The sequence below is a fragment of the Colobus angolensis genome, unplaced genomic scaffold (assembly GCF_000951035.1).
Source record: "Colobus angolensis palliatus isolate OR3802 unplaced genomic scaffold, Cang.pa_1.0 Scaffold93, whole genome shotgun sequence".
Classification (NCBI taxonomy): Eukaryota; Metazoa; Chordata; class Mammalia; order Primates; family Cercopithecidae; genus Colobus; species Colobus angolensis.
This window is the reverse complement of record NW_012123265.1, coordinates 1796158-1810305: the sequence shown is the minus strand read 5'-3', so window position 1 is coordinate 1810305 and position 14148 is coordinate 1796158. Positions and strand designations below refer to the sequence as shown.

General features: G+C 40.4%; 2 protein-coding genes across 2 annotated transcripts in view; one reads left to right on the top strand and one right to left on the bottom strand.

The window, feature by feature from the left end:
* The window catches only part of NFATC3 (nuclear factor of activated T-cells, cytoplasmic, calcineurin-dependent 3), a 172948-nt gene that overhangs the window by 48047 nt on the left and 110753 nt on the right, over window positions 1–14148 (top strand). Inside the window, exons 5-6 of the mRNA XM_011932130.1 lie at window positions 3211–4345; window positions 7374–7536. Of these exons, the coding sequence (XP_011787520.1) occupies window positions 3211–4345; window positions 7374–7536 (1298 nt within the window). The remainder of the gene's footprint in view (window positions 1–3210; window positions 4346–7373; window positions 7537–14148) is intronic.
* On the bottom strand, window positions 12841–13666 carry LOC105504558 (ubiquitin-conjugating enzyme E2 N-like). Its single transcript, XM_011932042.1, has one exon. It carries the CDS (start codon window positions 13644–13646, stop codon window positions 13164–13166), a length of 483 nt encoding a protein of 160 aa, XP_011787432.1. The 5' UTR covers window positions 13647–13666; the 3' UTR covers window positions 12841–13163.

Genomic DNA, 14148 nt, shown 5'->3' with positions numbered 1-14148 from the left:
CTCGGACTCCTGGGCTCAAGAGATGCACCTGCTTTTCAGCCTCCAAAAGTGCTGGGATTATAGGCATGAGCCACTGCACCCAGCCAATACTGTATTTTTTTTGTTTTTTGTTTTTGTTTTTTTTGAGACGGAGTCTTGCTCTGTCCCCAAGGCTGGAGTGCAGTGGCGCAATCTCCGCTCACTGCAAGCTCCGCCTTCCAGGTTCACACCGTTCTCCTGCCTCAGCCTCCCCAGCAGCTGGGACTACAGGCGCCCGCCACCGTGCCTGGCTAATTTTTTGTAGTTTTAGTAGAGACGGGGTTTTACCATGTTAGCCAGGATGGTCTCCATCTCCTGACCTCGTGATCCGCCCACCTCTGCCTCCCAAAGTGCTGGGATTACAGGTGTAAACCACCACGCCCGGCCAATACTGTGTTTTTAATAATAGTTCAAGGCTTTAAACCTTGTTGTCACCCTTGACTGTTCTTTCACGTCCAGTCAACAAAGTTCCGTCAGCACTACCTTAATCCAAAATCTGACTTCTTATTGCTGCTTCCACTTTTACCGCTCACTACCACTTAGGTCCTGTATTCCATCATTTCTCACCTGGGTGATTACAGTAGCCTCCTAAGTTTATATCAGATCATATATATCAAATGATGATACTTTTCTGTTTGGAAGGCTCCAGTGGTCTCCCATTTCGCAAAGCTTTACCTGACTACTCTCTCCCTGACCACCCCTGGCCCTCATTATTCTGCCTCCTTACTCCCACTGGCCTCGCTTTTTCTCACAGTACACTTCAACAATGCTCTACCTCAGGTCTTTGCACTTACTGTTGTCTTCTGCCTGTATTATGCTGCTAACTTTCTGTATAGCTCAGTTACATTAATCTTCTTCTGCTGTTTCCTCAAATATTAGAGAAGGCTTTCCAGACTTTCCTATTAAATTAACATCTTCACATCCTCTATATTTTTTCCCGTTTTATTTTCTCTTATAGCAAATATCACTACCTGACATATTTTACTGAAATGTAAGCTCCATGAGGAGAGGACTTTGTTTTGTTTACCATGGTGTTTTTAGTATTCAGAATATGCCTACTTACATAGTAGTTGCTAAAAAAAATTTTGTTAAATGAATAAACTGAATCATGTTGTTTCCAGTGTAGACAGAATAGGTATATGTGGTTGAAAAATGAACAGCACAAAGTTAGCACCCCAAAAATGGCAAAGTGGAATAAAGAAACATTTCTGAATGACATTGTTGAACTGTAATCCCAGCACTTTGGGAAGCTGGGGCAGTTGGATTGCCTGAGCCCAGGAGTTCAAGATTAGCTTGGGCAACAAAACGAGACCCTGTCTCTACAAAAAAAAGAAAAAAAAATGTGCTGGGAGTGGTGGCATGCACCTGTGGTCTCAGCTACCCAAAAGGTTGAGGTGGGAGGATCGCTTGACCTGGGAGTTTTAGGCAGCAGTGAGCTATGAGTGCACCACTGCACTCCAGCCTGGGAGACAGAGCACGACCTAGTCTCGAGAAAAAAAAGAAAAGTCCAGGCATGGTGGCTCATGGTTGTAATCACAGCACTTTGGGAGGCCAAGGTGGGTAGATCACTTGAGGTCAGGAGTTTGAGACCAGCCTGGACAACATGGAAAACCCTGTCTCTACTAAAAATACAAAAATTAGCCAAGTGTTATGAGAGGCGCCTGTAATTCCACCTACTTGGGAGGCTGAGGTTTGAGAATCGCCTGAACTTGCGAGATGGAGGTTGCAGTGAGCCAAGATCACACCATTGCATTCCAGCCAGAGTGAGACTCTGTCTCAGAAAAAAAAAAAAAAAAAAATTAGCTAGGCATGGTGGTGAGTGCCTATAGTCCTGGCTACTCAGGAGGCTGAAGCAGGAGGCAGGAGAATTGCTTGAACCCAGGAGGCAAGATTGCGCCACTGCACTCCAGCCTGGGTGACAGAGCAAGACTCCATCTCAAAGGAAAAAAACCAAAAACAAAAACAAAGAAAAATCCACTTTTGGAGCTCTCCTACCTTTGACTTCTTGTTATGTTGGATAAATATATACAGGTTGATAATGCAGGTTGTTAAGTTGGATAATATATACAGGTCATATTCAAAATCTAGAATGTTCCAATATCCTACACTTCTTAGCTCTGACATGATGCAACAAGTGGAGAATTCTTAACACAGACTTTTTTTCATTCATCAAATTATTTAAAAATATTATCCAAAATTACCTTTCAGGCTATATATATAAGGTATATATGAAACATAAATGAATTTCATGTTTAGACTTGGGTCCCATATCAAGATATCTCATTGTGTATATGTAAATGGGCCAAAATAAAAATTCAGAATCCTAAACACTTTTGGCCCCAAGCATTTTGGATAAGGGATATTCAGCCTATGCCCCCTCTCCCTTTTTCAGCTACATTGAGTTGGATTTTCTGTTCATTGTAGCCTAGGAATATCTCATTTCTTTTCTTTTCTTTTCTTTTTTTTTTTGAGACGGAGTCTTGCTGTGTCACCCAGGCTGGAGTATGGTGGTGTGATCTCAGCTCACTGCAGCCTGTAATTCTATGAGTATTTTTTAGAATTATGGATGTGATTTTTTTTTTTTTTAATATATTTATTGGGCTGGGCACAGAGGCTCCCTCACACCTGTAATCCCAGCACTTTGAGAGGCCAAGGTGAGAGGATAGCTTGAGCCCAGCCTGGGCAACAAAGCAAGGCCGTGTATCTACCAAAAATGACAATAGAAAGTAACCAGGAGTGTGGCATGTACCTGTGTCCCAGCTACTCCGGAGGCCGAGGAAAGGATCACTTGAGCCTGGGATGGGAGGGTGAGGCTTCAGTGAGCTATGATCACACCATTGCACTCCAGTCTAGGTGACAGAGTGAGACCCTGTCTCAAAAAAAAAAAGAATAAAATCTTTTTCAGAGCGTAATGTTTCCTGATTATCTTTTTAGAAAATGTGGAAATAAAAAGGAAAAATTACATAGGTAATTGTATATGTAATAATCACACATATCTGCAGAAATAACCAGATGCATTGAAAAAACACACACATGCCACCTCTTCAGTGGAGCTAATGACATACATTTTATATCCCACTTTTTTCTCTCAAGATTGTTATTATTTACTTTCTCATCTAGTAATTTATACATCTGAGTTTTCTAATTTCTTGTTTTGTTGGTTTTCTTTTTTTTTTGCCTTCCTTCCCATAGATCTTGAGCCAGATGATTGTGCATCCATTTACATCTTTAATGTAGATCCACCTCCATCTACTTTAAACACACCACTTTGCTTACCACATCATGGATTACCGTCTCACTCTTCTGTTTTGTCACCATCGTTTCAGCTCCAAAGTCACAAAAACTATGAAGGAACTTGTGAGAGTCCTGAATCTAAATATAGCCCATTAGGTGGTCCCAAACCCTTTGAGTGCCCAAGTATTCAAATTACATCTATCTCTCCTAACTGTCATCAAGAAATAGATGCACATGAAGATGACCTACAGATAAATGACCCAGAACGGGAATTTTTGGAAAGGCCTTCTAGAGATCATCTCTATCTTCCTCTTGAGCCATCCTACCGGGAGTCTTCTCTTAGTCCTAGTCCTGCCAGCAGCATCTCTTCTAGGAGCTGGTTCTCTGATGCATCTTCTTGTGAATCACTTTCACATATTTATGATGATGTGGACTCAGAGTTGAATGAAGCTGCAGCCCGATTTACCCTTGGATCCCCTCTGACTTCTCCTGGTGGTTCTCCAGGGGGCTGCCCTGGAGAAGAAACTTGGCATCAACAGTATGGACTTGGACACTCATTATCACCCAGGCAATCTCCTTGCCACTCTCCTAGATCCAGTGTCACTGATGAGAATTGGCTGAGCCCCAGGCCAGCCTCAGGACCCTCATCGAGGCCCACGTCTCCCTGTGGGAAACGGAGGCACTCCAGTGCTGAAGTTTGTTATGCTGGGTCCCTTTCACCCCATCACTCACCTGTTCCTTCTCCTGGTCACTCCCCCAGGGGAAGTGTGACAGAAGATACCTGGCTGAATGCTTCTGTCCATGGTGGGTCAGGCCTTGGCCCTGCAGTTTTTCCATTTCAGTACTGTGTAGAGACTGACATCCCTCTGAAAACAAGGAAAACCTCTGAAGATCAAGCTGCCATACTACCAGGAAAATTAGAGCTCTGTTCAGATGACCAAGGAAGTTTATCACCATCCCGGGAGACTTCAATAGATGATGGCCTTGGATCTCAGTATCCTTTAAAGAAAGATTCATCCGGTGATCAGTTTCTTTCAGTTCCTTCACCCTTTACCTGGAGCAAACCAAAGCCTGGCCACACCCCTATATTTCGGTGAGTTGATGGAAATGGCTGCTGGTCATTTTTCATGTTTATGGGTCGTGGCATATAACTACATTATCAATATATAATGGTTTGACCATTTCTTGTCTTCCTATTTTTTAAAAAAATTCTACCAAAAAACTTAATGTTTATTTTCATTTGAATCTTAAAAATATTTTTAGGTAGGTTAAATATAATTTTTAAAGTATATAGCTAATGAATTGTTTATAATAATAAATTACATTAAAAAATCCTGGCTGGGTTTGGAGGCTTATGCTTTGTATTCCCAGCACTTGGGAAGCTGAGGCAGGAGGATTGCTTGAGCCCAGGAGTTTGAGACCAGCCTGGGCAACATAGCAAGATCCTGTCTCTACAAAAGAATTATTTGGTGATGTGTGCCTGTAGTCCTAGCTGCTTGGGAGGCTGAGGTAGAAGGATTGCTTGAGCCCAGAACTTCAAGGCTGCAGTGAACCATGATCATACCATTGTACTCCATCCTATTCCTACCAAAAAAAAAAAAAAAAAAGTTTATTGTAAAACTTGTATTATAATATTAATTTAATTACTAAGAAAACTATTTGGGGCCAGGCATGGTGTCTCATGCCTGTAATCCCAACTTTGGGAGGCCCTGCCAGGCAAATCACTTGAGTCCAGGAGTCACCAGCCTGGGTGACGTGGCAAAACCATGTCTCTACAAAAAATATAAAAATTAGCCAGGTGTGGTGGCACACATCTATAGTCCTAGGTACTAGGGAGCCTGAGGCGGGAGCATCGCCTGAGATGGGAGATAGAGGCTGCAGTGAGCTGAGATCGTGCCACTGCACTGCAACCTGGGTGAAAGCAAGACCCTGTCTGGACCACCCCCCACAAAAAAGAAAAAAAAGAAAAAAAAAGAACCTATTAATTACATTTACAGAATCAATCTAATCTATAATTGATTAGAAAAAACAACTTTTATGTATTAAAGTCCCACATGGAGTTGTATCTGTTAGGATTTTTGTTTTGTTTTTTTGAGACAGCACCTTGTTGCCCAGGCTGGAGTACAGTGATGCAATCATAGCTCACTGCAGGTTCGACCTCCCAGACGCAAGCAGTCCTTATACCTCAGGCTCCTGAGTAGCTGGGACTATAAGCATATACCGCCACACTCAATTATTTGAAAAAAAAAAAAAAGAAATTTTTTTTTTTTTGGTAGAGATGGAGTCTTGCTTTGTTGCTCAGGCTGATCTCACTCCTGGCCTCAAGTGATCCTCCTGCCTCAGTTCGCAAAGTGCCAGGATTACAGGCAGGAGCCACTGTGCCCGGCCAGGGGTTTTTCTTTTCTTTTCTTTTTTTTGAGACGGAATGTCATTGTTGCCAAGGCTGGAGTGCAGTGGCATGATCTCAGCTCACTGCAACCTCTGCCTTCCAGGTTCAAGCGATTCTCCTGCCTCAGCCTCCCGAGTTGCTGGGATTCCAGGCACCTGCCACCACCCCTGGCTAACTTTTTTGTATTTTTAGTAGAGACGGGTCCCCTTGTTGGCCAGGCTGGTCTCGAACTCCTGACGTCAGGTGATCTTCCCGCCTCGGCGTCCCAAAGTGCTGGGATTACAGGCATGAGCCACCGCTCCCGGCCAATGCTTTTTTTGTGTGAATCTTTATTTCTCAATCCTGATCTTTAGAAAAATAGAATTATGGTAATGAAGACAACTTTGAACCCATTCCTTTGCTACTGAAATTTATCTTAATTTTTCTAGTGGTTTGCTTAAGACTGCAAAACAAATACAGAAGTAACAGAGTTGAAGTTGGATTTTTTCAGACTAATAAAAATTAATATCCTTGAATTTCATAGGAGTAGGACTTAAAGCTAGGCTGAGAATGTGGAAGGAAACAATGAAATAATTTAGAAATTGTACTTGACCTGTAGACATATGAAGTTTTTCTTTTATAATCCATATTTTAATGTTAATATATCAAAATGAACCTTTGGGCCTTTAAGCAATTTAAATCTTCTTATTGATAAAGTAAAAAAAAGTAACATTTAGAGATGCTGGAGTGATGGGCTGTTTTCCAACCAAACATGTACCAAAATTAAATTTTTACTTCAGATTGCAGTATATTGCTGAACAGAAGCAATTTTTCAGAGAGACAGGGAAAGGCGCAGTAGGGAGGAAGTAGGGAAAGATAGGGAGGAAGTAGGGGAAATGATAACTTCAGTGGGTTGGCATCCACAGATATGTACCAGGGAGGGAGAGAGACATCCTGACACGGAGAGAGAGATGTTTGGATATGTGGAGAGATACTGATACACATAAACAGAAATGTGCCTCTTTGTTTAAAAAAGTCGAATTACTATATTTTGGTTATTTTTGTTAAGTACATACACATAATTGAGAAAAATTTACAGTTTTATAAATTATTAGAATTTGTCTTTTTCAAAAAAAGTGGGAAACCAAAATGAAGATAAGATAGATTTTAAAATTTTATTTTATTTTATTTTATTATTACTATTTTTTGAGACAGAGTCTGGCTCTACTGGCCAGGCTGGAGTGCAGTGGTGCAGTCTTGGCTCATTGCAGCCTCCTTCTCCTGGGCTCAAAGAATTCTCCTGCCTTGGCCTCCCTAGTAGCTGGGATTACAGGCGAGTGCCACCATGCCCAGCTAATTTTTGTAGTTTTAGTAGAGATGGGGTTTCACCATGCTGGCAAGGCTAGTCTCAAACTCCTGATCTCAGGTAATCTGCCTGCCTCAGCTCCCAAAGTGCTGGGATTACAGGCATGAGCCACCACACTTGGCCTTTATTTTTATTTTCTAAAATTTATTTATCTTTAAGCACATATCACCTTTGGGAAATAAAATAGATTTTATTGTAAAGATGAAATAATTATTTATTAAGCACTCACCATAACCAGAATTATAACTTACTGAATGAAGTTTTATTTTGTAATACATTGTTTCAGAGATCAAAGGAAGAAATGTTGGTGCTGGCAAAGAAGCCATTTGAGTCGTTGCTTGGCAATAATAGCATGGTGACATGCATCTTTGTGTGTTTTGTTTGTAGCACATCTTCATTACCTCCACTAGACTGGCCTTTACCAGCTCATTTTGGACAATGTGAACTGAAAATAGAAGTGCAGCCTAAAACTCATCATCGAGCCCATTATGAAACTGAAGGTAGCCGAGGGGCAGTGAAAGCATCTACTGGGGGACATCCTGTTGTGAAGGTATGAGACTTTTGGGGCTTGTTTTACAGATACCATACAACTAGTAACGATTAGACAAATCTATTTGGTTAGGTACTAGAGAGTACAAAGAGCAGAAACTCAAACCTAGAGAGCCTCTGTTGTTTTGGGGGTTTGTTGATGTGACTACACTTCTGCATTGAGTTATATTTGCTAGGCTAAAAGATGTTCTTTTGTGGACTGACTTTCCTTCTGGGGAGACTCTGGGGAAAGATTACAGTGGCCAAATAGCTGTTTTACTGACAAAAAAATACGGCCATATTATATTTATGAATAAAATATATGCTCATTTAAAATTTAATACAGGCCGGGTGCAGTGGCTCACGCCTGTATCCCAATACTTTAGGAGGCCGAGGCAGGTGGATCTCGAGCTCAGGAGTTCGAGACCAGCCTGGCCAACACGGTGAAACCCTGTCTCTACTAAAAATACAAAAATTAGCAGGATGTGTTGGCAGGTGCCTGTAATCCCAGCTACGCGGCAGGCTGAGGCAGGAGAATTGCGTGAACTCGGGAGGCGGAGGTTACAGTAAGCCGAGATAGTGTCACTGTACTGCAGCCTGGGCAACAGAACTAGACTCCGTCTCTAAATAGATAAATAAATCTAGTACAGAAAAATAGAAAGAATAAAGCAACAAATTACCCAAAATCTAACCCTCTCAGAAATAAGCAATGTTAACATTTGATTAACATTCCAGATATTTCTCTATGTATATATTTAGTGGAAGACTGAATGGATAGCTAGAAAAATGATTGGATTTTTTTAAGGAAAGAGATTACACCTGTAATCCCAGTACTTTGTGAGGCTGAGGCAAGTGGATCGCTTGAGCCCAGGAATTTGAAGCCAGCCTGGACAATACAGTGAGACCCAGTCTCTACCAAAAAAATACAAAAATTAACTGGGCGTGGTGGTTGTATGCCTATAGTCCCAGCCATTCCGGAGGCTAAGATGGGAAGATCAATTGAGCCTGGGAGGTTGAGGCTGTAGTGAGCCATGATCACGCCACTGCACTCCAGCCTGGGCAACAGAACGAGACCCTGTCTCAAAAAAAAGAATTCCTAAAATATCTTTCTAAGGTCACAAAAAGAGATTAAATACATTGTTGAGAGATTGAAGTTGTTGTTTCAGATTTAGATGGCATGGATTGACTTCTACTCTGAAAAGTAAGGTAATTGTCTTTCTTAAACTTCCTTCCCCTTTTCTACTCTTTACCTCCTGAATTTTCTTGCTTATGCTATTTTTCCTTTCAAATTTACTTCCTCCCTAACTTCTCCACCAATTATTTAGCCTTAGTTCTATTTCTAGTTAGATTCAATGCTCACTACTACTACTTTTTTATTTATTTCATTGTTAAGTTTTTTTGTTTTTATGTGAGGAGGGCTTTGGATTCTATGTTCCATGGGTTCTTTCATGTTTGAAAATGTGTTTTTTGCCTTTATATACTCAAATATAGAAATGACTGTAGATAATAGTCTCTTAGAACTGTGTAGACATTTTTCCGTCTTGTCTTAATGGTATTGAATACTGTAGTGGAAAAACTAATTACACTGAAGTGATTTTCAACAAATAAAATCTACGAACTATCATCTCTTTTATGAGCTATGCTTTATGATTATTATCTGGTCATGTTTTATAGTTCTTTACATATAAAGATTTACATTTTAGATGGGTTTTTTAATGATTTGTATTAAGAAACGCCAGGAAAACAAAACATAAGAATTTTGTCATTTTGTTCATGAGTCGTATTTTGTTGTTAAATGAGCTTATTTCATTTTGATAAAAGAAGCAGATTTGTTGCTTAGTTTTCTGTATCTTTAATTTTCACAGCAATAAACAAATTATTTACAAGTGTATAAATGAACAAGTCTTTTGGGAGGGTACATGATTTGTTTCCATAGTTTTCCTTTAATGAAAAAACTGATGCATGTGCTGTGGTCAAAAGCAATAAACAGCGTTAAAAAAAGCATTTTAAAAGATTAAAAAAAAACAAAAACAAAAAGGTGAGCCAAGAACAATGGTGTGTGCTTGTAGTCCCAGCTACTGGGGAGGCTGAGGCTTAATAATCACTGGAGGCCAAGAGTTCAGGGCTGTGGTGTATGATGACTGTGGCTGGAAATAGCCACTGCACTCCAGCCTGGGCAATATGTCTCTAAAAAACAAAAGCAGAACTGGTGCTGTGGCTCATGCCTGTAATCCAGGTAACATAGTGGACTGGGATGCTGAGGTGAGAGGATTGCTTGAGGCCAGGAGTTTGAGACCAGACTGGACAACAAATAAATGAGTAAAATTACCTGGGCATTGTGGCACACACTTGTAGTTCCAGCTACACCAGAGGCTGAGGCAGTAGGATTGCTGGAGCCGGGAATTTGAGGCTGCTGTGAGCTATGATTGTGCCACTACACTTCAGCCTGGGCAACAGAGCGACCCTATTTCTACAGAAAATTTGAAAAATAGCCAAGTGCAATAAGGAGCATGTGCCTGTAGTCCCTGCTCTTTCAGAAGCTGAGGTGGAAGGATCTTTTGAGCCCAGGAATTTGAGGCTGCAGTGATCTATGATCACAACACTGCACTCCAGATTGGGTGACAGAGCAAGGTACTTCTCAAAAACAAAGACAAAACAGCTGAGTCTCTCCTTAAGGGGTGACTACAACTCCTGTTATTAGCAGTTTTTATTTTCTTCTTGTAAGTGACTTTTTGTTTTCTAACTTATTGATTGAAGAATTATTTCTTTATACTTGAAATGGTTGACTTAACCAGAGTATGTCTGAATGTTAATAGTTCTTTATCAGTTTTTCCCAGTGCTTTTGATGCTCCCTTTCAATCTGAGATTCTTTCTTGCTTCATGCCAGAAAAAAATGTAACATTTCCTTTTCCTTTTATTTTGTTGTTTACTTAAGTGACTCTAATTATTATTCAAATGTTGGCTTATCTTAGGTCTTGCTATGTTGCCCAGGCTGTTCTTGAACCCTTGGCCTCAAACGATCCTCCCACCTTGCCCCCCCACCTTTTTTTTTTTTTTAAGAGATAGGCTCTTGGCTGGAGTTCAGTGTCATGATCTTACTTAACTGCAGCCTCGGACTCCTAGGCTTAGGGCATTCTCCTGCCTCAGCCTCCTGAGTCGCTGGGACTACAGGTGCATGCCACTGCATCTGGCTAACTTTTTAATTTTTTTGTGGAGATAGAGTCTTGATTTGTTGCCCAGGCTGTTCTCAAAACTCCTGGCTTCAAGTGATCCTCCTGCCTTGGCCTCCCAAAGTACAGGGATTATAGATGTGAGCTGCCAGGCCTGGCTGATTTCTCTCTTTTCTTGTGGTGGAATAGTATTCAATTGTGTATATATACCACATTTTAGAAATCCATTCATCCGTTGACAGACACTTAATTTGGTTCCATACCTTGGCCGTTATGAATAATGCTGCAAGAAACAGCATAAATATCTTTTTAACCTACTGATTTCATTTCCTTTGGATATATAATACACCCTGTAGTGGAATTGCTGGATCATATAGTAGTTCTGTTTTTAATTTTTTGTGTAACCTCCATACTGTTTTCTGTAATGGCTGTACTCACTTACATTCCCGTAACAGTGTGCCAGTATTCCCTTTTCTCGTTATCCCCACCAAAATTTTCCTTTTTTTGCATTTTGATAAATAGCCATGCTAACTGGAGTGATACTATGTCTCATTGTGGTTTTGACTTGCATTTCCCTGATGATTAGTGATGTTGAGCATTTTTTCATATACCTATTTGCCATTTGTATATCTCCTTTTGAGAAATGTCATTTTAGATCCTTTGCCCACTTTTTAGTTAGATTGTTCGGGGTTCCTTGGCTGTTGAGTTGTTTGAGTACCTTGTGCATTCTTAGTATTAGTCCTTTGTTGGATGAATAGTTTGAAGATATTTTCTCCCATTCTACAGGTTATCTCCTCATTCTGTTGATTATTTCCTTTGCTGTACAGAAGCTTTTTAGTTGATAGAAACAGTTTTCTCTGTTTTTGTTGGCTGTGATTTTATAACATTACTCATAAAATCTTTGCTTAGATCAATGTAATGAAGCATTCCCCCTATGTTTTCTTCTAGTAGTTTTATAGTTTCAGATCTTAAATTTAAGTCTTTAATCCATTTTGAGTTGATTTTTTTGTATGTTATGAAAGATGGGTGTCTAATTTCATTCTTCTGCATGTGGATATCCAGTGTTCCCAGCATATTTATTGAAGAGGGTATCCTTTCCCCAGTGTATGTTCTTCTTAGCAGCTTTGTTGAAAAGGAGTTAGCTATAAATACAGGAATTTATTTCTGTGCTCTCTATTGTGTCACATGGGCCTGTGTGTCTGTTTTTATATCAATATTGTGCTTTTCTGGTTACTGTCATTTTGTAATATATTTTGAAGTCAAGTAGCATAATGCCTTTAATTTTGTTCTTTTTGTTCAGTTAAGCTTTGGCTCTTTGGGGTCTTTGGTGGTTCAATTTAAATTTTAAGATTATTTTTTCTATTTCTGTGAAGAATGTCATTGGTATTTTGACAGAGATTGCATTGAATCCGTAGATTGTTTTTGGTAATATTTATTGATACATTCTTACACACAACAACTTTTTTTGTTTGTTTGTTTTTGTTTTTTGAGACAGAGTCTCACTCTGTTACACCAACTGGAGTGCAGTGGTGTGATATTGGCTCACTGTAACCTCTGCCTCCCCGGTTCAGGTGATTCTCCTGCCTTAGCCTCCTGAGTAGCTAGGATTACAGGCACGCACCACCACTCCTGGCTAATTGTTTGTATTTTGGTAGAGACGGGTTTTTACCATGTTATCCAGGCTGGTCTCGAACTCCTGACCTCAAGTAATCCACCTACCTCAGCCTCCCAGAGTGCTGGGATTAGAGGCGTGAGCCACTGTGCCTGGCCAACAAAACTTTTTTTTTTTTTTTTTAGAGTAACAAAAAATATTTTACTAAAACATAAGATTTACAGAAGTTTGCAAACAAGCCATACAAAATGGTCACAAGCTTTTTTTGAAGGGGGGATCTACACTTGACAGCAATGTTATTAGTGAGGGCTGTGATGTTTGTTTAATGTTCCCATTTTGGTTCAGACAATCAAGCTTGTCCATGTACAGCGTCTAAATAAAGTTAGACTTGGCTAGAGAGCATATTCTAAAGACCTGGTTAGCTGCTTTTAACCAATGCAATTAGATCACCAAAAAAGGGGGAAAGGAGCCCATAAAATTAAAATAAAACTACCTCCCTCCTCAAAAAAATAAAATAAAATAAAGAAAAACACCCACACCCCTGCAGCTAACCTGACAACTGCCTTCATTCACAGTGCTTTATACTTAAACCAGGATGGGGGAAATGAATAAAAGCAGGGAGGGGCCACTGCTTTTAAACATTTCACAGCAATCCAGATGATACTTCTAGCCTCTGCTCATGCTTTATGACAATGAATCAGGACAAGACATAGATTTGCTAGTGTGCATTTAATCACCAAAAGACTGAAGATGTCTGGGCTTTTTTATTCTGTAATATTTCTAAGACTGTGTCCATTAAATGCAGACAAAAAGGAGGAAGTCTTGGCAGAACAGGAGAAGTGATGCACACTTGATGATCGGATCAATTTAGATATTATTCATGGCATATAGCCAAGTCCATGCTCTAGCTGTTTCTATGGCTTGGGTTTCATTGGTCTTCCACTGCTCCACTACATCATTTGCTAATGGATCATCTGGATTGGGAGCACTTAACAAGGCCTGGATCGATAGCAGAACTGTGCAGATCTGCAGTGCTGGGGACCACTTATCTTTCAAAATATCTAAACATATTCTTCCCAACTTGTCTACAATAGGATGATAAATTTTGGTCATGAAACATACTTTACGGGCTGCCATTGGGTATTCTTCAGGAAGGAATAGCTCAAGTTTAAAAGTCCCTCCCTCGAAGGGGGAATCTTGAGGGCCAGCAGTGACCACATGAAAATAACGGGCGTTGCTCTCATCTGGTTCTGCTTTGATGCCAGGAACTGGTTCTGCCAGCAAACGCTGGGTTTCCTTGATGATCCTGTGGAGCAGCCCGGCCATCTTGTCAGAACCCGAGTTCGGCATCTGGTCTCGTCTCCAGCTCCACTTGCCTCACGCCACAAAACTTTTAAAAGACAAAAAGAAACAAGCCAGCAGATACCGAGCACAATCAAGGCACTTTTTTTTGTTTGTTTTTTTTTTAAGTAGAGACAAGGTCTCACTGTATTGCCCGGTTTGGTCTTGAACTCCTAGAGTCAAGCATTCCTCTTGCCTCAGTCTTCCAAAGTGCTGGGATTGCAGGTGTGGGCCACTGCACCTGACCTAAACATACCACTTTTATGTGTGAGGCTCAGACCAGTCTGGAATAACTGATGCCTTTCTCTCTCCCTTTCTGAGAATTTAAAGTCCTCAGAATAGTGGAGAAATCTACTAACTCTTCTCAATTGCTGGAGAAGAACCACCTCTGTTAATGGGAAAAAATGTGGTCTCATAAGGTGGGCATATACTGGTATAGTGTTCCATACATTGCACATCTCTGCAAATATGTTGGAGTATATAGAATCAGGTATCAGTTCCACTTTCCCTT

Bases quoted from the DNA above. Each gene is read 5' to 3' on its own strand.
- LOC105504558 (XM_011932042.1), bottom strand. From the start codon at position 13,646: ATGCCGAACTCGGGTTCTGACAAGATGGCCGGGCTGCTCCACAGGATC.